Source organism: Onychostoma macrolepis, chromosome 03 (genome assembly GCF_012432095.1).
Source record: "Onychostoma macrolepis isolate SWU-2019 chromosome 03, ASM1243209v1, whole genome shotgun sequence".
NCBI classification, from domain to species: domain Eukaryota; kingdom Metazoa; phylum Chordata; class Actinopteri; order Cypriniformes; family Cyprinidae; genus Onychostoma; species Onychostoma macrolepis.
In genome coordinates, this window is record NC_081157.1 from 4,742,400 (window position 1) to 4,765,918 (window position 23,519).

The 23,519-nt window shown below is 38.8% G+C and overlaps 2 protein-coding genes and 1 long non-coding RNA gene across 4 annotated transcripts; 2 read left to right on the forward strand and 1 right to left on the reverse strand.

Moving 5' to 3' along the window:
- The first annotated feature begins 1,169 nt into the window (after positions 1-1,169).
- LOC131535887 (uncharacterized) lies at positions 1,170-9,241 on the forward strand. Of its 2 annotated transcripts, none has more exons than XR_009269766.1 (4): positions 1,170-1,249; positions 1,858-1,890; positions 1,992-2,372; positions 7,978-9,241. It is a non-coding gene; the product is annotated as an uncharacterized LOC131535887 (long non-coding RNA). The 2 variants fall into 2 exon arrangements; XR_009269767.1 differs by lacking the exon at positions 7,978-9,241 and adding an exon at positions 5,392-5,431.
- Positions 9,242-9,991: 750 nt separating this feature from the next.
- LOC131534030 (uncharacterized) lies at positions 9,992-14,401 on the reverse strand. Its single transcript, XM_058766626.1, has 4 exons — positions 13,895-14,401; positions 10,845-12,969; positions 10,668-10,755; positions 9,992-10,459 (listed from the first exon to the last, which is right to left on the reverse strand). Exons 1-2 carry the CDS (start codon positions 14,399-14,401, stop codon positions 11,068-11,070), a joined length of 2,409 nt encoding a protein of 802 aa, XP_058622609.1. The 3' UTR covers positions 9,992-10,459; positions 10,668-10,755; positions 10,845-11,067.
- A 223-nt stretch (positions 14,402-14,624) lies between these two features.
- Positions 14,625-19,413, forward strand: LOC131534036 (uncharacterized). Its single transcript, XM_058766644.1, has 3 exons — positions 14,625-17,700; positions 17,799-17,983; positions 18,269-19,413. The coding sequence occupies exons 1-3, from the start codon at positions 16,568-16,570 to the stop codon at positions 19,411-19,413; spliced, it is 2,463 nt and encodes an 820-aa protein (XP_058622627.1). The 5' UTR covers positions 14,625-16,567.
- The last annotated feature ends 4,106 nt before the right edge of the window (positions 19,414-23,519 follow it).

Below are 23,519 nucleotides of genomic sequence, written 5' to 3' on the forward strand. Positions count from 1 at the left end.
GAACTTAATTTATGTCAGAAAGCAAATTCAGAATTATGTCATTCAAAATTAGTGCTATATCGGCTGGAAATGTATTTTTCCCTCAGGGGAAAAAATGGCGGCTACACCCCAAAAACAGATAGTTTAGGGGTTATATAAACTGTAAAAACAAAGTTTCCGATGCTTAAACACATATTAACAAAGACATGCTTAGAAAATCTGCATGTACCTGCATATTTTCGCTCCGCATCCACATCCTTGATTTGCTGAAACGACTGAGGTGATTCCCGCTTCGTCGGCGCCGCCGCTCCACTGCGCTTGGAGGAAACTGTATCCTTGCGCCGCGGCGGGAATTCCTCTACTTTTAACATTTTAAATCTTTTACATTTTAAATGTCCGCTTATTTTCAACAAAGATCTATGATATTATGATATTAAATTATGTGGATAAATTCTAAACGAAACGCTGAATTCATCAGGACTACTTTCTCAAGCGGAAGGTGTTGTCAGAGACGAATGTTGAGCGTGTATGTGAGACCCATTTAAATTCTGGAATTTGTGATCGTCCCTGCTAAAATGTGTAGGCTACAGTAAAAGAAAACAAATACATTTTGATAAATGCATAAGCAGGCTAACATTGTAATATTGATAATTCAAACAAAATGAAACATCACAATAGAAAATAATGCATTTTCATTTAAAAGTAGTTACCCAGCAAACACAGAACGTTGTGACGACGTCGCCACTTCGTCGTCCTTTGGTCAGCGCGACATTACTTTATGGCGACGTTGTGAGGACGTCGTGGTAAAGTTCCATTTTTTAGAATCTTGGCTAACGTTCCAGAAACGTCGTGGGCACATCCTCAAAAGACGTCGCTTGTTAGTCCGTGAAGAACGTTGTAGCGACGTGGTCAGCTGGTCTCATGATAACTTTTCATATTATTGCACTACATGTATTATTATGTTAAGATACCATTTGGATAGCCTATATTTTGGAAAATTTTAAAAGATGGCATGAATTATTATATTTGTAGGTACGTATGTGTCATCAAATTAAGGACAAAACAAAAACCAAATAGCTTGCTTAGCAAATGGTGATCATTGTTAATTACATGTTTGTGAATGACTGAGAATGAGGTTTATTGAAAGAGGGCTCGGGACAAATTAACATTTAAACCAGCAGCGCGCGGCGCGTCACTGTCTGTACTGCTGCGCGAGTGCGCGTGCCCGTCATTAACGGTCAACTTCCAGCAGACGGACACGGAGGAAAAGGTAAGCGCTAATAAATCTACTTGTATTCATCGTTTTTACTGATTTATAACGTTAGATGTCACCAAAGATGAGTAGTGTTTTGTATTTTTGTAGGTTTTCCAATTTAATTTAATAAATAAATGCCCTGTTTGGTTAATTAGCTCAGGAGCAGTCTCATGAGGTGGTCTGAGGTAACGTTAACTGTTGAAACCTTGAGATAAAATGTTATACCTTTCTTTTAGTTATTTGAAATTTAACACGATAAACTATACAGTATTCACTTTCAAATACTTTAAACTTTAACCGTAGTAAAGTTAATTAGTTTGTTTGACTGCCTGCCTTTCGCGCTAGTCGATGATGCTCATGCTAGCCATACTGTAAACTTGAATATAAACTGCTGTATAAAGTTTAATTAGACCGAGGCTGCCGAAATCATGTTCAGTGTGTGGGATTAATAATTACACCTTTCCCCCTCAAGTGACAGGCCTGTAAATTGTGTCATCTGCTCGTTAATGGTGTTAATGGTGTTTTTTTTACATGCATGCTTTTTATGCTAGTTTCATTCTCAAATAGATCTGATACTTTAGTTTCAACAAATCTTTAATAAACAAATGGTTCACTTTTTTTAGGTCCTGACTGCCACCAGTCGAGTCAATGATTCAGTGAGTTGCTTATTAGAAAAGATGCTCATTTGTTACAACATAGTATTATAAATGTTTTATTCATTGCTGTAAAACTAAGTTTTTTTTTTTTTAATCATCAGGTGGAGAGACAATCTGGGCAGCAGCAACAAGACAACTATTACGAGTAGAGATGGGTTTCAAGATCCAGGTGCAAGGTGCAATAAGATGCAAGGATCCAGGATCAAGAGATCATTCATCATGAAGACTGTTCAATAGGAAGCAGCGAATCCTGGGTGAAAAACTAAACCTGGTTGTTTCAGCATCACTCAGGCAAGGCAAAATACATTTAAATTGATTTCAGTAGGTTATATGTTTCAGATCATCCTGACCATTCTGTTGTCCTGGATTTGAAGACATGCTGGAACTGTATTTCTCGTGGCTGAAAGATTTGTGCAGCGGTATCCAGACATATAAGCACCCTTCCTGGACCCACACGACTAAAGGCTCTGGAGGAGAGACAGGTAATCCACAGGGTTGGATTTAGGGATAAAAAATACGCACTGCAAACAGAGCATGTGTGAAACGGGCGTAAAACCTGCGAAAGTACAGTGTGTTTGGGTTCTTAAAAGTTTAAAATTTTATATATGATTGTTAATTTAACTTTAATTAAGATACTGTAGTTCTTAATGTCATGACAGATGTTTGCATCCTGACAACTTTTAAAAAAAAAATGGACACAATGTTTAAGAGGTTTTAAATAAACAGTAGCACAGTGTAGCATAGTTTGTGGTTATGCTTGGTCTTTCTTTGGTGCTGTTAAAACCACCACAACAAACCTGTAGCTCTTTTTATGAAATAGTAATAAATCGCATTTTAAATCGCAAATCGCAATTTTGATCAGAAAAATCACAATTAGATTTTTTTCTCCAAATTGTGCAGCCCTACCAACAATGACATTTAAAAATATACACTTTTGTTATACCATAAAAATAACAGGTAGCCCATCTGAATTATATAACATTTAGTCTATCCATCTCATAGTAGCCTACCAAAATTGTATTAACAGTAGAAGTGAAATATTATTGTAGTCTTCAAATCTGGGTACTGTCATGTTTAAAAATCACTTAGAGCAAGTTTGGTCCCATCAGGCTAACATGACAGTCACGACTCATGCCGCTGTAAGCTTTTCTTTTCTTTTGTTTTCACTCGCGATCTTTACATCACACATTACATTACACATTTCATGGCACACTCGTTTTATGCGTTTTGGCACCACCTATTGTTGTGGGTGTATTATTGACATGTCAAAGTCTAGACCCTGAATATAAGGCGACCGCATTTTTTCAGATGTATTTACAAGAAAAAACATTGTCTTATATTCGGTCAATACGGTAATCATAATCTATGACAAAAATACTATTATAAACTAGATTATTGGATAATTCAGCAGCAAAAGATACTCTAGAAAAATCATGGGTGCACAATAATTTGATAAAATCTAAACATTTTAGTGAAACATTTTAGTGAAATAAAGGCCGTTCCACACTGAGCGCAATGTGAATCGCCGACGACGGTGCTTTCACACCGAGTGCGAAACGATTGTTCACCTTGTGCTAATTCACGCATGCACGCTAGGTGGCGCCGACCAACAATGTATTTTTCCTCAGATGTGTATCTCGTATATGGATTTAACATCGTCTGCTGCTCAATATACAGCATTAAATTTTGATAAGTAAAGTTTGGTTCTACACCAGAAACACAAATATCTTTAATACTTACAAGAATATCCTATAATATAATTAGAGGTACAATTAGAATCAAGCTACACTTGAAAATGTATGTAATTATTAATGTGTTTGTTTATAAGTCACTTAAAACCATCATCGAGTGCTTCTAATAACTTCCGATTGTGATCTATAGTTGATTTTGATTATAATAGGCAGTTGTATGTCATCAACATCCTTCATTGTTATAAAAATACCACGAGCTGTATACAAAACACATACAGAAAATATATCGTTATAATCATATGTCTATTTGCTTTCATATGTCGTGTGTAGCGGCACAAATGTACAACCCGTGCGCAGAATGATGCGCTTGAAGCAACACGGAGTCACAGCGCAGCGTTCACGCAGAGAAATGTTCAAAGCACAAAGGAAAGAGATATTGGTGTGTAGTGTATTAAATCTGCGTGATAGTTTGAGCCTTTTCTTTTAACAGTTTTAAATCTCAGTTTATGTGCGCTCTTAAAGAGAGTTTCATTGTTTTGACTGTAGTAACCGAGCGTGACACGCGGTTTGAATGCTGAATGGAGGATGACAGACAGCCATAGCGCAGAGAAGAGTTTACATGAACTTGAATTTAGTGATTTAAATATTCATCTGTACCTCACACTGAACTATGGAACAGCTTCAGAACACTTGGAATATAGCGCACAAAACTTTATGGTGCTTTATAATGTTTTGTGCCTTTAGTGGGGCTTAAAAATAACACGGAATAGTACACGCACAATAACGGATTTGGATTGGTCTCCTCTGACCGATACCCGATCTGGCAAAAAATGCCAGTATCAGAGACGATACCGATCCTGAGTATCGGATGGATGCATCTCTAGTTGGATTTCACAATTCAGTTACTCATAGCTAGATAGATATCAATTAATAGTCTAATTCCAGAGCCTTTGAGAGATTTTGTTTTTCCCCAGTCAGGTGGAATTTTGCTTAAATCGTTGATGTTCATATGGTCTTGTTATGAGAAAAATTACTAACTGAGCAGAGTACCTTATGATAGTGGTTTTCAATTCTGAACCTGGGGACACACAGCACTGCACATTTTATACATCTCTCTTTACTGACACAAGCTTAGTTTAGTTCATGGAGCTCTTTCCTAAGGAGCTGATTATCTGAATCAAGTGTGTTTAACAAGAGAGTCATACAAAGTGTGCAGTGCTATGGGTCCCCAGGACCACAATTGTAAACCACTGCCTTTATGAGCACCTCCCGAGCTCCTAGTCATTTTTAAATGTTTAAAAAATATTGGAGTTGGCCTAAATTTGACCAATGTAAAGACTCTCCCCTATTCCTAAACCTTACACAACCACATCACTTTGCTTGTTCTGTCTGGGGGATCTGGGGGCATGGTCTCATTTAAGAAATTATGTACATTTTAAAGTTACATTTGTCTATCTGGTTCACTTTGAGAGTTCAATATTAAGAGCTTCAATGCATGCTCAGCGTGGAAACTTAACAAAGAAAAAAGTCAATGCAATGACTCAACCCTCTTTTTAGTTACTGTAGACCCTTAAGAGTTTTGTTAATAGGTTTTAAGCTAAATCTCCTCTAGCTGGGACACCTAGAAGTAAGATACAATTCTCTGTGAAAATGGCCCCAGAATCTGCCTTTCCTTGAGAAGCTGGAGAACCACTTAAGATTTCAAAAGGAAGATTCACAGTTTGTGGCCACCATCAAAAAAAGTCTCGGGTGACTTATCCAAATTGTCTATAAAATTATTTGTTTATTTTTATTTGTTTATTTTGTGTAGATTCAAGGGAAAGATGAAAAATAAGAAGACCGCAGCGAGGAAGGAAGTAATCATCACAATGTAAGTTCTTTGAGAATGTGTGCATTGTTTATTACAAGTTGTGTTTTCATTTAAATGTAGCAATGTACACAGCTGGTCAAAAGATTGAAATATATTCTAAAATATAATTTATTTCTGTGATCAAAGCTGGATTTCTAGCATCATTACTCCAGTCTTCAGTGTCACATGATCCTTCAGAAATCAAGAAACATTTATGATTATTTTCAATGTTGAAAACAGTTGTGCTGCCCAATATTTTTGTCTACACCAGTGTTTCCCAACCTTATTTCTGCCACTGCACAGTTTTGACCTGTAAAAATCCGCTGCACACCACTAAGTATTATAAAATAAAAATAAAAACCAAGGGAAAAGGTTGTTTTTTTCTCAATAATTAAACATTGCGTCATCAGAGTTGGTATTTTGGCTTTATCTATGATCAGACACTTGCACTTAATTTCTGACAATCATACTCAAATGGAGTTAACAAGGTTTTTGACGAGCGATTGACAGATCTGTGTTTTCTCCATCATTAGACCGGCCGCATCTGAGACAGTAAATTAATAGCTTAGCGTTTTCATCAGTTTGCAGGTTATAAAGTTTATTGTAGCTATATGGGCACTCAGTTTCTCTTGTTGTTAATGATAACAATGACCAACTGCACTGATTTAAAATAATAATAACGAAATATAATAGAGAAGGAAGCTTTTGATAATCTTCCATGGCACACCTGACCTGTCACGGCACACTGGTTGGGAAACACTGGTCTACGACGGTTCAAAAGGTTGGAGTGACTAAGATTTTTTCTTTTTTTTCTTTGGGAAGACATTAATAGCAAGGATGCATAAAATTGAATTAAAGTGATAGAAAATACTTATTACCGTATTGTCCCGAATATAAGACGACCCCCCTTTTTCCAGATGTACCTTTTGGAAAAAGGCTTTTTGAAAACCAAATCTTGTTTTTGTTTTTTGTTTTTCTCTCAGTAAAACACATTTTTTCTTAAATTATTTTCAAATTGCATATTTTTCCTATTTTAATTTTTGTTTTGAAAGTATGGTAAATACTGGTAAAATGTACCAACAATGACATTGAAAAATATACACTTTTTGATACACCATTGAAATAACAGGTAGCCCATCTGAATTATATAACATTTAGTCTATCCATCTCAGAGTAGCCTACCAAAATTTTATTATCAGTAGAAGTGAAATATTATTGTAATCTTCAAATCTGGGTACTGTGTTATGTTTTTAAATCACTTACAGAGGAAGTTTGTTCCCATCAGACTAACATGACAGTCACGACTCGTGCCGCTGTAAGCGTTTCTTTTCTTTTGTTTTCACTCATGATCTTTACAACACACATTACATTACACATTTCATGGCACACTCGTTTTATGCGTTTTTGGTGCCACCTATTGTTGTGGGTGTATTACTGACATGTCAAAGTCTAGACCCCGAATATAAGACGACCGCGTTTTTTCAGATGTATTTCCAAGAAAAAAACATCGTCTTATATTCGGCTTACTTATATTATAAAATAATCATGAAGAAAAATATCACGATTTACACAAATATTAAGGAGCACAACTGTTTCTAGACTACGTTTACATGTGCACAAATAATGTGATTTATTTCCAATAATCAGAGTAAGGACTTAATCACATTATGATGTTTACATGTCAAGAGCAAAGCTCTTCACTCCCGTTTATATGCAATTTCCATTATTCGTATTATTTGAGTTGTGGTTATTTTTTACCGCCATTATTCACATAACATAACCCCACTGCTCAGCACAAATAGGTGTGTTACTAGCCGCTGTTTTAATTTGTCTAATGCAAAACATGTTTGTATGTTTGTATTCCATACATTTTCGCCACCATAGCAAAGTGATGGCAGTGTCACTTCAGCTGGGTTTGCCTGCACTGGATGAGGGTAAGGAGCAGAGACTGGTGCTGACAGAGTTTAGTGATTCGGCTCTCCAGAAATGCAAAGCTTTCTTCCCCATCATTTCTAATCTGAGGTGCGTTTCCCAAAAGCAACTATGGTCACAAGTTCCATACTTACCAATAGAGTTCAGTGGAACTAACGACCATAGTTAGCTATCGATGCTTTTGGGAACGCACCCCTGCAGGTGCGTGTCACGTCATTCACGTGCGTCCACGAGCACATGCACACTGGTCAGAGAGGCAAAATGTGATTAGGTGCATGTAAATGCACTGATTGATAATAATCAGAAATGTTTCTTAAGCAGCAAATCAGTATATGAGAATGATCATGTGACACTGAAGACTGGAGTAAAGGCTACTGAAAAATTCAGCTTTGCCTCACAGGAATGAAATACATTTTAAAGTGTATTAGAAAAAGGGTATGAAAACTGTTATTTTAAATTAAAAAAAAATATATGTTTTGTACTGTAAATTTGGTCAAATTAATATAGCAGAAGAGATTTCTTTTGAAAACATTAAAAAAAGAAAAAGATTGCAGATTTTTGACTGGTTGTGTTCATACATTAGCAACATTAACATGATGATATCCTCCCTTTCAGCTGCCGGAGAAGGATATTGACGATGCAGGCTCAGGACGGCGAAGAGGAGGAAGAACACCTTTAACATAATTTTCTCATACCTTTGTCATGTGTTATAATAAAAACAATAAACCTGACTACAATAATATGGTAAATTTTATTAAAAGATTCCAGTTTGCAAGGAATCTGGAGTCTCTGACTCTGCCCTAAAGGAACTCTTTGCTGAGGAAGACCAAGTGCTGAGGAGGAGCCTTGTTCTACAGCAAAACACTGCATCAACCCTCCATGACAAGATGAAGAGTGAAGAGTCTCCTCCTGTCCTTCCCTCAGAAGAGCCTGTCTTCTGCTGCTGGGGTAAGAACGACACTCTTCCTCGTCTCTCACAGCCATCCAGCACCTAACTCTGCCTCCTCAGCACTGTCTGAAAGAGTCTTCTCCACAGTCAGTAATCAGAGATCACACATTCTCCAGAGAAAGTCAACACGCTCATTTTCCTAAACAAAAACTGTTTATGTTTTGTGGGTGGGCCAAATTATACAGGAGTGATGCTAGAAATCTTTATATTGTTCATTTTACATATCTTTACTCTTTATGAATGTTATTTTCTTTATTTATTTTATCTTCTGAGAAGCCCAAGAACTATGGTTCTTTGGTAATTGTAACATTGTTTAGGTTTATCTTCTGATAGTGAAGCAGTATTAAAGCACATCAGCACCAGATATTAATGAAGTATCTACTGAATTGTTTCATATCTTTTTTATCATGTCTTTATTTTTTTGCACCAAATTAAGGGAGTTGTATCAATAAGAGTACTGATAATTATTGATAATTTTCACTGATAACAGCATTATTTAACTATGCCCAACCTTAATGAGACACAAACTTTTTCAGTTGATTGGTAACACTTTGCATGGTTAAAGAACAGGTGTAATGTTTTGGTTTAGTATTTGTAGAAAGTAACACTGAATAAATGTTGATTCATGAATGAATGCATTGTGTTTTTGTCTATTTTCTATTAGAATTTAATGTTTTTGAATTGGTTTGCACTGCATGTATGTAATGAATGTATTTACTATAAATCCCCTATAATTAAATTACTGTTAGATTTTATAAGTTTTCTTTTTTGCACCAAAGATGAGTTTTCAAGGTTATTTCAAGGTAATAGTCGGAACACATTCTCAGGACCCAGACTAAAGGCGAGGTGTAAATATTAAAATTAAAAATTAACGTGGTATTTTAGTCCTTAGGACATACTTGGTACGTTGCTGCGACCAATATGATCCGGTACTGTCACGTCCTCACAACGTGCGGTTTGGTCGTTAGGACGTTCTCAGCACGTTCAGCGATGTACCACTATAACGTCGCCACGACGAATATGGGAATCACAAAGTTACGTCGCTGGTGCGTTATTTGATGCGTCGCTGCGACCAATATGGTACGGTAGAGTGGCGTCCTCACGGCGTGCCGGTTTGGTTGTTAGGGCGTTCTCAGCACGCGTTCAGCGGCGTAACAAATAACGTCGCCACGACGAATATGGGAATCACAAAGTTACGTCGCTGGAACGTTATTTGGTACGTCGCTGCGGCGTATATGGTCGGTCCAGTTACGTCGTCACGGCGTAACTGTGTTAGCTGGGTATATTGATCAGATCCATAAAATCTATATTCTTTGTTAAAAGTGACTATTAACCCAAAAATTAAAGGTATAAGTATGTATTTTAAGTGTGAAATAATTTTGCCCACATAGATCCCATAAAGATCCCATATGTTCAAACCTATATGGGACCCACATTGTGAAACACACATGGGACCCACATAAATTGCCCATTTTCAGCCCATGCCCACATGGAACCCATGCTGCCGGGTATAACCCATATGGGGCCCACATATCAATGTTGGCTGGGTATATATATATATATATATATAGATAATTATACATAAATAAATATATATTTACTATAATATACATGATCATGCATATAAATATAGATACATATAGATTTTTAGATAAATATTATATTATATTTTTAGATACGTATATATACGTTTTTGATTGTCACTAAGCCATAACATGATTTAATTTAGTTTTTTAATTAATTGTGCAGCCCTGGTTATTTCATTAAATTTTTATTTGATTAAAAACGTCCGTTTTGAAAACCCTGGTTGGAAAGGACCCGAGAGAGAGACGGGATTTGGCACAACACCCCCAGTGAAGGAAAGGAAAAAACTCCATAAAGTTAGGAGGTAAAAAACCTTGAGAGGAACCAGACTCAGCAGGGGGACCCATCCTCCTCTGGCACGACGCACACATTTCAAGAACACATTCATTTTACTTACTTAATATGTGAAATATTAATATATTTAGAAATTAAACCAATTATGTAATATGGTCAAACAATTTATTAATTACATATTAAGATTAATTAGCCATCCAATTATTAGATGAAGGAAGCATCTCCCGCCATCTAGCCACTGGATCTGATTCGTCGTACAGGCTGGATATCCTGTGGTAAAACAGATGTGACACTGTTAGTGAATTTATTTGAATCGACTCCACAAGACTTATGGAGAACAAAGTTTGAAAGACAGGTCTGATTTATGTCTTGCAAGAGATTTTTCTTCTGAGAACCATTTACACTTTAAAGCTTTCACATCAAAACAGTGCATACAGACTGAAACACTCGATCTTACAGGAGTATTTATAAACTTTACCTGCTTTAGTATGCTTATTTCTCTGCTTCTTCTGTCTTCAGCATCGTCCTTGCTTTGGTCTTCAGTGCTATACACAGTTTGTCCCATCCTATAAATATTAAATGAATAATGGGATCACTGCATATACAAATACTAATGAACTAATAAAATAAAAGCAAATTCATAACTAAACTTTACCAGGGGTTAAAGCAAAGCCTTTACACAGTAGCAATCGTTGCATTCGTGGGTGTGTCAATTTTGATGATGACAAACTCCAGGTCAGTGACATTGTGTATGTACTGTCGGGGTTGAGCTTGAATGTCTTCTTTGCAAAATATTGCAACTCCACCATCTTTCTTCGCAATTTCTGCATAGGTTGAGTAGGAGACGTGTCTATTCTTTGCAATCATCTTGTATCCTTTCAGTTGGAGATGTGGTGAAATACATGAGCCTGACAGGTGAGTTTCCGTTGTGCAAAGAATATCTGTGCTGTGCCGGCGTAGGCTAACTTGATGGGGAATTGTCGACGAACTGCTCCTTTCCTTAGATTTTCTTCGGATCTCTCAATATAAACCAAGTTATCTTCATCACCTTGCACCCTTTTGCGGTATTTCTGTCCTGCATTTGGACTGTCAAGCTGAAGTCCTAGCATCTGTACAGTGTCGATTCCATTTCTTGTTTTAGTGACAATGTTTGAAATCTTCCCAAAGCATCCATTAACGATTCCATCTTCGACATCCAGATTCCTAGTCACCATAATACGTACTCCCACTGCAACCTGTATGGTATCAAGCAAGTCATCCTTTTTTCCGATGATAGGCTTGTTTTGTCTCTTCATCGCTCCTGTTCTTGGGTCTTTCCTGTAGTCTTCGGCATCAATGGTAATGATGTCAGTGTGAAGAGCATGTACTGTGTCAGCATTGTGCCTGTGAACTTCTTTATTGGTGGCAAATATGTGCAGTGCATCACGAGGGCAGTCTTCGGGCTTCTTCACAGCCTGCAGTAACAAACCTCTATCTTCTCCCCTGAGAGCTTCGGTCTTCTGCTCCACTCGTAGTCGGTTCAGAAGTTGGGCAAAAGCAAGGTCTTCTTTCTGACGCATGATCTCTGTGAGGGTGATCATTTGGAAATGGTCCTTCCAGAAGTCCAAAACATCATCTTCATACACGCAGAGTGGTTTGGCTTTACCAAGCGGTGGCAGTTGGTGAAAGTCGCCCACAGCGAGGACCAAGATTCCCCTGAAAGGTTTCTTGCTGCCTTTGATCTGCTGAAATCTCCAGTTTATGTAGGCAAAAAGATCCTTGGAAATCATTGACACTTCATCAATGATAAGAATCTCCACATCACGTAATCTAGCTCGTAGTTCATCTAGGGCATTTCCAAGTCCTTGATATGGTGGCTTCAGATTCCTTGGAAGTTTTAAAATGGGATGCAGTGTTTTACCGGAAATATTGAATGCTGCCGTTCCAGTAAATGCACTTAAGAGCACTGTAGGCACAGAGAGATCCCCTCGAGGCAGTTGTCGCAGAATCTTGGTTGCTTCCATGTATATGCACTTGATGACGTGCGATTTTCCACAACCAGCACCACCTGATACGAAGTAAAAAAACGGTTCTGGATTTTGACCCCACACACGCTTCTGGCACCACTGGCAGACAGTGTAGAATATGGCTGCCTGAGTCTCATTTAGACTTCTAAACAACTTCCTAGCAAATTCAATACTCAACTGCGGTGCCTCTCTTTGTGGCATGACTCCATCTCCATGTTCAAGAATCTGATATTCTGGTACATCATATTGTACATTCTCATCATCTGGATTGATGTCGTCTCCTTCTGCAATGCACTCCAAACGATCCACTTCAATTTCAGGTGCAAAAGCTGTCCACGCGTTCTCAGGTGGCCCTTGCTGTTGCAGCTGATCAAGTGCCTTATCCACTTCATCAAACTTCTGCTGGTGTGCTTTCACTACAGCACGAACAGGCATCAGGAGACCAGGGTGGGTAGGAAGTTCCACAGATGCACTTTTGTAAAACTGCTCATAGGTTGGAAATGTATGAGGTTTTAGCTGTGCATTGAAACGATGTGGCATATAAAGCTTCAGTAATCTACCGTAAAACTTTTCGGGTTGTTCTTCCTCCGAAAACCGTGCATATCTAATAACTGCAGCCTTACCAACAGTTCTTTTCTGAAAAAATCCCATACTGTTGAGCAGCCGGTGAACATTCTTACCCTCCGTTTGCTGACCATACACAATACGGTATTCCAAAGCAAAATCTTTGCTTCTTTTCAAACTCCCGTGTTTGAGGCCTTGCCCTATATTTATCTATTATCCCTGACATCCAGACATCCTCTGAACAGTGTTGCCAATTTGGGGATTTTGTCGCCAAATTTAGCTACTTTCTCATTGTTGCTGCGACTTGTATTGATTTTTTGAGACAAGGAGCTATTTTAGCTATATTTAAATAAAAATAGCGATTCTTTTTTTTTTGGAGATTTTTAATTTTTTACTTAGCCACACTAGGCCCGTGACCTCTCACGTTTGCTCTCAATCATGCCAATAGGTGCGTTCGACTTTAAGCGGCGCTGCACAGAATGGTCAGTGTCATCAAAGCACCGCGAGAGCGATTTGAATGCATACGATCTGTCTCTCGCGGTGCTTTGATGACACTGACCATTCTGCGCAGCGCCGCTTAAAGTCGAACGCACCTAATGCGTCTGCGCAGTGAACACACATCAGTACATCTGCCATTCAGACATGATGACACGCACCACCATTTCATTATAAACATCAAGATGGTGGAGAAAAATATGATTAGCTACATCAGTGCATGAACATCTTGTTTTAACCACAGACACAAAAGTTATGCCACAAATCATGCACAATCATGTCAACCAGATACTGAGAGACACAGTGCATCATCGTGTCATGTGTGCTGGGATGCAGTATTTTGCACTTACTTTGTAGTAATAGTAATAGTAAAGAAGAAAGAAAGAAAGAAAGTGACCCATACTTGGAATTTGTGATTCAGAATTTACTGATTCAAATGTGTCCTGTAGAGTTACAAGTAGGCCTAAGCATTTCCTAATTTCACTTAAGATTTTTTTGTTATAGGCCTACATCTTTTGTTATATTTTTATACTGTCATCATTTGTAAAGTAGATATACATTTACTTTCCTTTACCTTTACCAAATTTACCTGTATTTACTTTCTTTTCATATTTGGCGACTTTTTTTGAAAAATGGAGACTTTTGAGGGTGGTTCTAGAGATTTTCTGAGGGAGGGGTTTGGCAACACTGCCTCTGAATCGGGATCTTTGTTGTGTAGGACACTGAGGGGAAGACTCATCTTCAGTGCATCATCGTCCGTCGGTATAAACACAATGCTTCGTGAACACTTTTTCATCGGTAAGCTGCATGTTCGTGCCACAGACTCCTGAGCGCTTACTTGCCTGAGCTTTGAGTAGGCCTGCATTATGTGCTTCATTTCATCTTCCTCATTAACATCTCTTTGACGCACACGCTTGATTACGTTCTTCAGTAAATTGCTCGTTTCATGCTCTGGCTTGGAAATATACGACAGCATATACATGATGCAGCTAAAAGGGTCAAGAACGTACTGAATGTCCATGTTAGCGTTCCATGCCCTTAACAAATCTGGATTGTATCCATTCACCCAAGACTCCTTTGGGTCACGCTTCAGCAAAATCACGTTGGAAGTGGACAATGCCTCAACGTAGCTATTGTAGTCATCCATGGTTAAATTACACTTTGCCAGTAGCTCTGACAAGCTATCAAAGGAGGCTTGAGTTTTATCCTGGCATCGCTCATTGCTTTTTGAACAGCCTCCCGTTTCGACTTCATTCTGTCTCGTTAGTTTTGCGCTTTGTTATCCTGTACTTCAGGATGCTGTGGTCCTGGACGAGCGATCTTGGTTTTAGACATTGGTAGTTTAGGGAACCCAAATCTACATAATATATTTCCTTTCTTACATGACTTGGAGTGATTCCTGCTGTGAAGCTGGACCTCTGTGACAATTTGATGAAGCTCAGGATCAGCCTTAGAATCAGGCAACTGGCATGTTATGTAGCGGTCAATAAAGTCACACACAACCTTATCAAAATCCTTTTCAAACTCGGGTGCATCCTTTACCCAAACAAGTAGATGAATATGTGGGCTTCCTCTAGCCTGAAACTCAACTCTATAAAAGTAATCCTCAACTTTACCAATGGGTTGGGCAGGCGACAAAAGCAGATGTGTCATTAGTGCATCCACTCGTTTCTCAAACATTCGCATGACAGTGACAGTGTTGCTTCGAAGGATTTCACATTTTGTCATCCAGTCAAGCTCTGAAAAGTCAACCTGTTCACCTTGCTGGGCCTTGATTGCTGTTATTACTTCAGGCCATCGCATTTCGGCTGCACTGAATGTGCAAAAAAAAGTAGGGGTTCCTAACTGTCTAATCATAGCCTGTAGATCTCTCAACGTTTTCTCCCAATAAGATGGAGAACCTCTCAGTGGTTGCATGAACCGTGTGGCGTCTCTGTCATGTACCAATCTTTCAATCTCTCGGTTATCTTGAAGCAATTTGTTGGAAATTTTTCGGCCATCTCTTGTTATAGGTTTGCCTTTTCGCAACTGGATAGACATGCTGTTTCTAGCCAGTTGCGTTTCTGTCACAAACTGCGCAAAGAATAGGTAACTGATCTCTCGCAAAACGCGTGTCCACGCTGAACAATCTTGCCTTGAAGTACATACTAGGAGATAATGATATTTCTCTTGCCTCATCAATTGTATTCTGTCCAGTGGGGAACTGAACAGGGAACGCCATGGCTACCAGCTTTGGGATCTTGAAAAATCCGACAGGCTTTTGTCCTGCTTCTCTGTGTCATCACCTTCCTCATCTAGGTGACTTTCAAACATTGCACTTTATCTTGTAGAGATATACTTGTACTCTGAATGCATTGCTTTCAGCTTTGATAAAGCTGCAAGCACATTATGCATATTCACAGTATGGAAGTGCTGATATCCTTTAAACTTAATGTGTCTCTTTAGCTTCACCTGCAGTAGCTGGGATGCACTTCTAGGTCTTGGAAGACAGTTGACAGTCTGTTCCACCTCAGATGGCACACACACAATAGTACCATGCACTGCTTTTTGCTGTCCTTTGGGCAACACAACTATTTTTGCAATTTTGGCAATAAGTTGATGTTCAAGCACATTCAATTCAACCAATTCCATAGGAATGGGTTGCAATTCAAGCTTGTTTGCCGATGCAATTGAAGGCATGTGTCCTCTCTTCAGATGGCTGTCGCAAGTGTGGCAAATCCACTCCTGTCTTCTCTCTTCCGGAACTACACAAGAATCTGAGCAGGCACTATCGCAAGCATGAACATATTTCCCAGTTAAGCACGATGCTGCAACATGAACGTTTTTGTCATAACGCGTTCTATTACAGACCCTGACTTGATCAGGAAACAGGGCTCTGTGACAGACTGTCAGGGCTTAAAGTAGTCCGGCCGGGGGCCGGATTTCCGGCTTGAGGGCAGGTCCGGCCTCCGGCGCAGACAAAATGTATTTTTCAGGCTGCAAATTACAGTCGGAGGCACTTTCGGCGCAGACGCGCTTGGAAAAAACGAGCGCGTCGCTTCCATTATGAGCGCGCATACCGCGCGGCTACATTTGAAATAACGAATTTGAGCGCGCAAATGACGCGATATGTGAACAGGCACTAATCTGACTTGAATAACATACCGGTCCCCTTCAACCTACAACCTTGATTCAAGAGTCAGCGCGCACAGCTGTCACAGCCAATGGGAGCATGATATTAGGTTGTCTTAGCCAATTGCTAGAGAGGAGGGCGGGTCTTGTGCAGGAAGTGAACCAGTTCGCAGTCAGTTAGCTTGTACACACGCTATGGATAATGGAGTTTATCAAACCAGGAGAAAATACATCTGCTTTGGAGAAGAAAGTAAAAAACAAGTGGCGCTGGGCATGGCTTGAAGTAAGAGGACAAGACGGGAAGGCTTTAGGCACTTGGTGCAGTAAACTTCCAGAGCCTGGAGCTTGTTTTTGCATAGTTTGCCACAAAAAGCTTCACTATGCCACTAGCGGTAAAAAAACACTTGTCCGTCATGATGGAGATAAGACGCACAGAGCTAACGTGCGCAGTCTACAGCATACCACCACGTTACCTGGAGCAGAAACTACGGCAACTCCTCTGACCTCTTTCACTGACCGTGTATGTGAGCAAAAGTTAAGACTGTGTGCATTTATATCTCAACACGACTTATCGTTCACAATTTCACAACCGCTTGTGGATCTATGTAAAAAGTTGGCCGAGGACAAAACGGCTTTGTCTAAACTGTCACTGTCGAACCAGCAAGTAAGCTATCTAAATACACACGGCCTCGCTTTACAATTCAAAAAAGATCTTTCGGACAAACTCGAAAAAACAATGTTTTCTCTGAACATTGATGAGTCGACAAACAACAATGTAGACCGAATATTAAATGTGTTGGTCAGATTTTTCGACGAGGAAAGTGGAACGATAACAACACAGCATTTGGCTAGCAAAATGGTAAATGTGGCAACAGCTCCTATTCTTATGGAAGAGCTAGGGGGTATTTTAGCTTCGTACAAACTTGAATGGAAGCAAGTAATAAGTATTCTTATGGACAACTGTGCTGTCATGCGTGGAAAGAAGGGGGGCGTGGAGGCCTATGCACGCAAAGAAAATCCCTGTCTACTGGACATATCAGGAGACACCGTTCATATGGTCTCAAACAGCGCTAAAGCCCTACTTAATCCATTTGGCACAGAAGTACAGGACTTTTGTTCAGATATTTATTATGACACTGAAAAGTCTCCCAAGCAAAAAGAGATATTTTCAGAATACCAAAGTCTCTTGCACAAACCCCAAAAGAGCTTGGTGCGACCCATCAGCAGCAGGTTTCTTCAGATGCTTGATGTATGCAACAGGGTGGATGAAGTCATGGATGCCTTGGTTGTCCATTACTACCATCTTATACCACCAGATGAAGAACATAACTACAGGTAATATTATTTTGGAAAATAATTCATTTATTACGTTGTTTATTGACTTTCTTACTAGGATTTGGCATATTAATCAGGGATATGTGTTTTTGCTGCAGATGGTTGCTAGCTGAAGTGCTGCAGAGAAATGCAGTGTCAGTTGAGGAAAGGGCAAGAATAAAATTTCTGCAACAGCAACAAGCCAAAGCCTACCGAACACAGGCAAACAAAGACAGGAAGTCACGATTATTAGTGCTTTTTACAGACTATGAAAGATTGAGAGTAGTGATCGACATCTTCAGAGGTATTTTGATTAAGAAAGTGTATATGACTAAATGTAAATAAATGTAAGAATACTTGGAAGGCACTGAATGAGGATGATTATTCACTTGGAGAATTTTGTTTGTGCTTGTTACATTTTTAATATTTTATCCTGCATATAACCATATAACGAATTGGGATTCACTACATATGTACATGAACATCAGTTTTGAGTCATTATATTTTTTCTAGTGTAGAATATGTATGTTTTTTAACTAATTATTATTTTATAATGATGTTTAATTAAAATGTCCTCTTTTGTGTACAGGAGTTCTCCCAACGTTCCAAAGTTTCCTCAAAAAACTTCAATACGAGAAACCAATGGTGCACTTACTTCACGCAGAGATGGTGGCTTTGGTCAGAGAGCTGCTCAGTAAGTTCATGAAGCCTGAATCCATTGGCCTAAGTGCAAAAGACATCCTAAAGGTCGATGTTCATTGCAGAGACTTGCACTTGTCAGACAAAAGGCTCTCTGTTGGACAATTCTGCTTCTCTAAACTGAACAAAGCACAATTGGAGAAAAAGCTATGGGTTTCAAGTATCTATTCTAGTCTGAGAGAAGGATACATCAGAGCAGCAGCATTTCTGCTAAAAAACCTTCCACTGAATAATAAAATAATCACATCCCTGTCAGCACTCAGTCCAGCTTTATTGCAGGAGGACTCAGTTTGCACTGCATTTCCTACATTAGGCAGGGCTTTGCCAAATGTTGTGGCACCAGAAGACCTAGGGAAACTCAGTGAGGAAGTACGGGCCTATCAAATTGATGGTGAGCTGGTTGCCCGTGCTCATCTATATAAAGATGAGGAAATGAGTGTAGATGTTGGTTGGTGGAGCCCCATTGTGGCTATGAAAAATGATGAGGGAGATGAGAGATATCCGGTCCTTAACATGCTGGTAAAAGCTTTACTTAGCTTATTTACAGGACCTCTGGTTGAGGGATCTTTCAATCAAATGGATGACATTTTTGAGGTGGATAGATGTTGCATGAATATTGAAACGTATGAGGGCCTGGCAATAGTCAAATCCAGTTTAAAAGCAAGACGGATGACTGCTGCAAACATGACAATAGATCAACCGATGAGGAGAACATGTCTGTTGGCATATCAAACTTATCAGACACACCTGGATAGGAAGAAGGAAAGGAAACGTGCAGAGGCAATGAAAAAACTGAGTGAAGCAGTCAGAGCCAGCTCCTCTGCACCCAAAACCAGCTCTTCTGCAGCCAAAGCCAGCTCTTCTGCAGCCAAAGCCAGCTCCTCTGCAGCCAAAGCCAGCTCCTCTGCAGCCAAAGCAGCCATGACCTATTCAACAGAAGTACTTTCTGTCCAAACTTTGAAAAGAAGATGCTTAGATCGCTTAAAAGACTTCATTTATAGTCCAGAAACGACAAAAAAACAGAAGAAAAATTAGATTTAGAATGATAAATAGCCTTTTGAGTTGCACTAAGATTGTAATACAGTACAGTATTACACTACAGTAGTTTTCTAACATCTATGCATTTATTGGTTTGATGCACTTTTGTGTTTATGTTCTCTAACTAATACAAATGGTATTATACAATTGGTAAAAGCACCTAAGAATGTTTGCTTATTTCAGAGTGAGCAATGTTGAGTGCACGTTATGCTGTTTGCACATTACAAAGAAACCAATGATAAATGCACTTTATGTCATTAACATGTTTCAAAGCTAGCAATTCAATAAATTTTGGCACAAACATTCATGTTATGTTATTTTCTTGACACAGTAAGCCTAGTACTGCAAAAGTTTCAATTATTTTGGCACAATAGTTGTTAATGCGTTGAAAATATGACTGTGCTGTTGCTCATAGAATTGGTTAATAGAAAAAACTGGATCGGTAAAAGTCCTGGTTGAGCCACAGAAAGTTCAGGCTCAGGATTTTTTTTCACTTTAAGCCCTGGACTGTGCAGACATGTGTAGGGCCTTTCTGTATCTTACACCGGAATGCATGTATGGCACTTTCCATCACTTTGCTAACCAAAGGCTGGGGTGTTTCCTGGCTGGAACGGATGTATGGGTTATATTTCTTTTTGATCCTGAGTGCACGTTGCAAACGATGAAGAACATGATATGCAGCATCACCAACACATTTCTGTGTCTTTCGCAGGGTACATCGCAATATGTGATGTGCTCTGAACTCTGGGTCACCTGCATATCTCTTGACCATGTACTCTTTCATTCTCCTCTGGAATAGAGTATCGGTGCTGTACCTCCTAACCATGTACTCTTTCTTCTTTGACTGGACAAGAGCATCTGTGTTGTTCCTCCTAACCATGTACTCTTTCATTTTCTTCTGGAAGAAAGGATCTGTGCTGTACCTCCTTACCATGTACTTTTTCTTCTTTGTCTGAACAACTTTATCTATTTTGTACCGTCTAGCCATGTAGTCTTTCTTTTTGTTTCTGAAGTGAGGATCTTGATTGTACTTTTCCTTAATGACCTCTTTTTTATTTGTCTGGAATTGCAAAGAGCTGACATACCTATTTCTCTCATAATCCTTTTTTATGCTTTCTCATGACACGAGATGCAGTTGGGTCCTTAGGTCCTCCACATTGTTTTGGGAGTCAATTGTTTTATGCATTTCCTTTCTTGTCCTCTGCTTATCTCTTTTATCTACCATTTCCTGGTTTTTAGATCTTGAGCCAACAAGATTTACTTTAGCTCCAACATTTGTTTCTAGTTCTGGTAGAGCTGAGATAACTTGTGATACCTGTTCACAAACTGATGGTGAAGGCAGTTGGCCAGACTGTTGCTCTGTTTCAAATGACACAGGCATGAATTCATAGCTGGCCTCATCAGAACGTTCCCAGAGAAGCTGGAGAATTCTGTCAATCATGTCACTTAGTTGGGTAAAAGTTAAAATGACAGCAGTTCCATCACCAGTAGGATGAGGCAAACCATCGGCAGTCCTTGAGTGTGAATCAAAGAATCCATACCTTCCAGACCTGTCTCTGAACACAGCAATACACTCTGGAGAAACCATAAGCAGTGCATGACTGGCATCGGTTGAGAGACACTGCAGTCTTTCAGGGAGAGGAATCCACCACCCTTCCCTGCTGGGGGTCCCTCTGGCTCTTAGATATCCCATCATCACTTCAGCCTTTCGTACATGATATGTTTGGTTAAATGTTGAAACACTCAGCATGGTCCATCGTCAGAAGGTCCTGATGAAATCTTGCTTCAGCAATAAGCTGCATTTTAATACCAACATACAAAGCATCCCCCTCCTCTAAAACCCTATCAAGGTCAGGCATCTTGAACATAATCCCTTCACTGTGGTCGGCCAAAAATGTTAGCGCTACACATGTGCACTGATGATTTCTTGAGAATACATCATACCTTACATCACTCTGACAATGAGATGCCTGCACAGACAAAACTCTGGGTGCACTATCACCACCTTCTGCATACATGCTACCTGAAAACTGAGCTTCAGAAGCACTAGTGCTTGCCTGTTCAACCTGTAAATAATCAGTCATGTAATCAGGCTGCTGGTCAAACTTAGTGTAATAGAATCTATGTTAAATTTCACTCCATAGTGTTTGGGACAAAGGCATTTTGCTAAACACTTTTAAAATGAGAACTGGGGGGAGAAAACTAAAGAAAAGGCATTTGTACACATCCAGTGTGCCCCCCCAAAAAAAATACAAGTGCACATGATTGATCAATATTTTCTTGAAATTTTCAGAACATTATATTAGTAACATAGAATACGTCAAATTGGAATTATGTAAGCCAAGCAACATTTGCTGTTATTAAAGCAGTATACGGTTTACTTTGCCCACCCCAATACAATTTTGTTATTCGTAAATTAAGTTTTATTAGGGGTGTGACGATGCACTTTACTAACAAGATGATACACATGGGTTCACATGAGAAAGACGAGATGATATTGTAAAACTATTTTTAAGAAATCTTCAATGGCGAAATATATGACTGGAAAAATGGTCTTTTATTCAACTGAAAGTCACAAAATGCAATGCAGGCGCATTTTGAAATGTTTTAACTAATCTAGGGCTGTGACCAATAATTACTTTGGTAATCTAGTAATCGGTCAGTTATTTTGACAATTAATTGATTAATCAGATATTTTTTGTGGTAAAAAAAAAATTGGTCTGTGCGATGAATAAATTTACCACAGTAGCACGTGGGCGATACAGTTTCTTATGTGTGAGACAGAGCTGCTTATTTGCATGATCTGAGAATTATTGCTTTTTGTTTATATGTGAGGTTAATCTAGGGCTGTATGATTAACTGAAATTAAATCTAAATCTCTATTTGTCTTAGTTGACACTTATAAAACTTGAATTTAAAATAGCAACACGTGCCCAACAGCTTTCCAAACTTGTCATACCCAGTGTTTCCCCTACCACTATTTTAGGGGAAATAAAATAATGGTAGGGCACCACGGCACCCCCCGCATCCTTGAAAGTCAAGTTAATTTTATTTTATTTTATTTTATGTTGTAGGACTCTCATTTTAGCTCGCATTCTCTGGTGATTTATTAAAGGGCATACTGATGCACAAAACATGATTTTTACATCATTTTTTAACACTGCATTTGTAATTTATGTAATTTTATTGACATAAGTAACTGTAATCAAATTACATACATTTAAATTGTAAATCATTACTGAGTTACCAGAAAAAGTAATTAGATTACAGTAACGCCTTACTGAGTAACGCGTTATACCTAGGGTGACAATATTTTAGTTTTCCAAAAAGAGGACAGTAGGGGGCGGGGTTTGTGGGCGGGGCTTCACCTAACAGTATACATAACTAGGTTTTTTTGTTTGTTTGTTTGCTTATTTTGTTTTTATAATAAATAAAAAGAAATCAATTAGAATAGAAAAAGAATAGGAAAATGCTAGTGTTAGAGGGTCATTTTTAAATAAAAATAAAAAGTCAATAGAATAGAAATAGAATAGAGTACAAATGTTAGAGGGTCAAGTTTTTTAATTAAAAAAAGCAGATAAAATTAGAATTAGCATTAGTATAGGGAGTCAAATGAAGATGAAAGTTTTTTTAGCCGTTTCTTGAAAATATTAAGGACTCAGCTGCTTGGATTGAGTTGGCCAGGTCATTCCACCAGGAGGGAACAGTTAATGTAAAAGTCTGTGAAAGTTTTATCATAGGTAGAATGCAAAATGTTTCAATAAAAGCATTTCAGTCAAATGTATTTTATGCAATATTTCAAACCTTTAACCCACTTGGGAAAATCGACCCATGGTTGACAGTTTAAAAGTAGCCCAATTCTGTGTAAAAAAACGCGGACTTGGCAACCCTGTATCCAACAAGAGCTGCAGGAGTCAGGTTTGACTGATCACAGGTCAAGAATAAGGAGAGATGACTGACAAGACCATGCTGGAGTATTTACTGCTCAACAGATCTTGAGCTCATTGACAAATATCTGATTTTGTAAGATGTGCTCCCTTTACACAGAGTGCGTGTGATCGCGAAATCAAAAGTTAAAGTAAACAGCGCAAACGCTCATTCAA

What these genes read in the sequence shown, in the direction of transcription:
- LOC131534030 (XM_058766626.1), bottom strand. Translation starts at nt 14,401, where the DNA reads ATGGATGACTACAATAGCTACGTTGAGGCATTGTCCACTTCCAACGTG. An exon ending in CTCTAGAACCACCCTCAAAA is followed by an intron (nt 12,970 to 13,894) that starts GTCTCCATTTTT and finishes CAGGGATAATAG; the next exon opens with ATAAATATAGGGCAAGGCCT.
- LOC131534036 (XM_058766644.1), top strand. Translation starts at nt 16,568, where the DNA reads ATGGAGTTTATCAAACCAGGAGAAAATACATCTGCTTTGGAGAAGAAA. An exon ending in GATGAAGAACATAACTACAG is followed by an intron (nt 17,701 to 17,798) that starts GTAATATTATTT and finishes TTTTTGCTGCAG; the next exon opens with ATGGTTGCTAGCTGAAGTGC. An exon ending in AGTGATCGACATCTTCAGAG is followed by an intron (nt 17,984 to 18,268) that starts GTATTTTGATTA and finishes TTTTGTGTACAG; the next exon opens with GAGTTCTCCCAACGTTCCAA.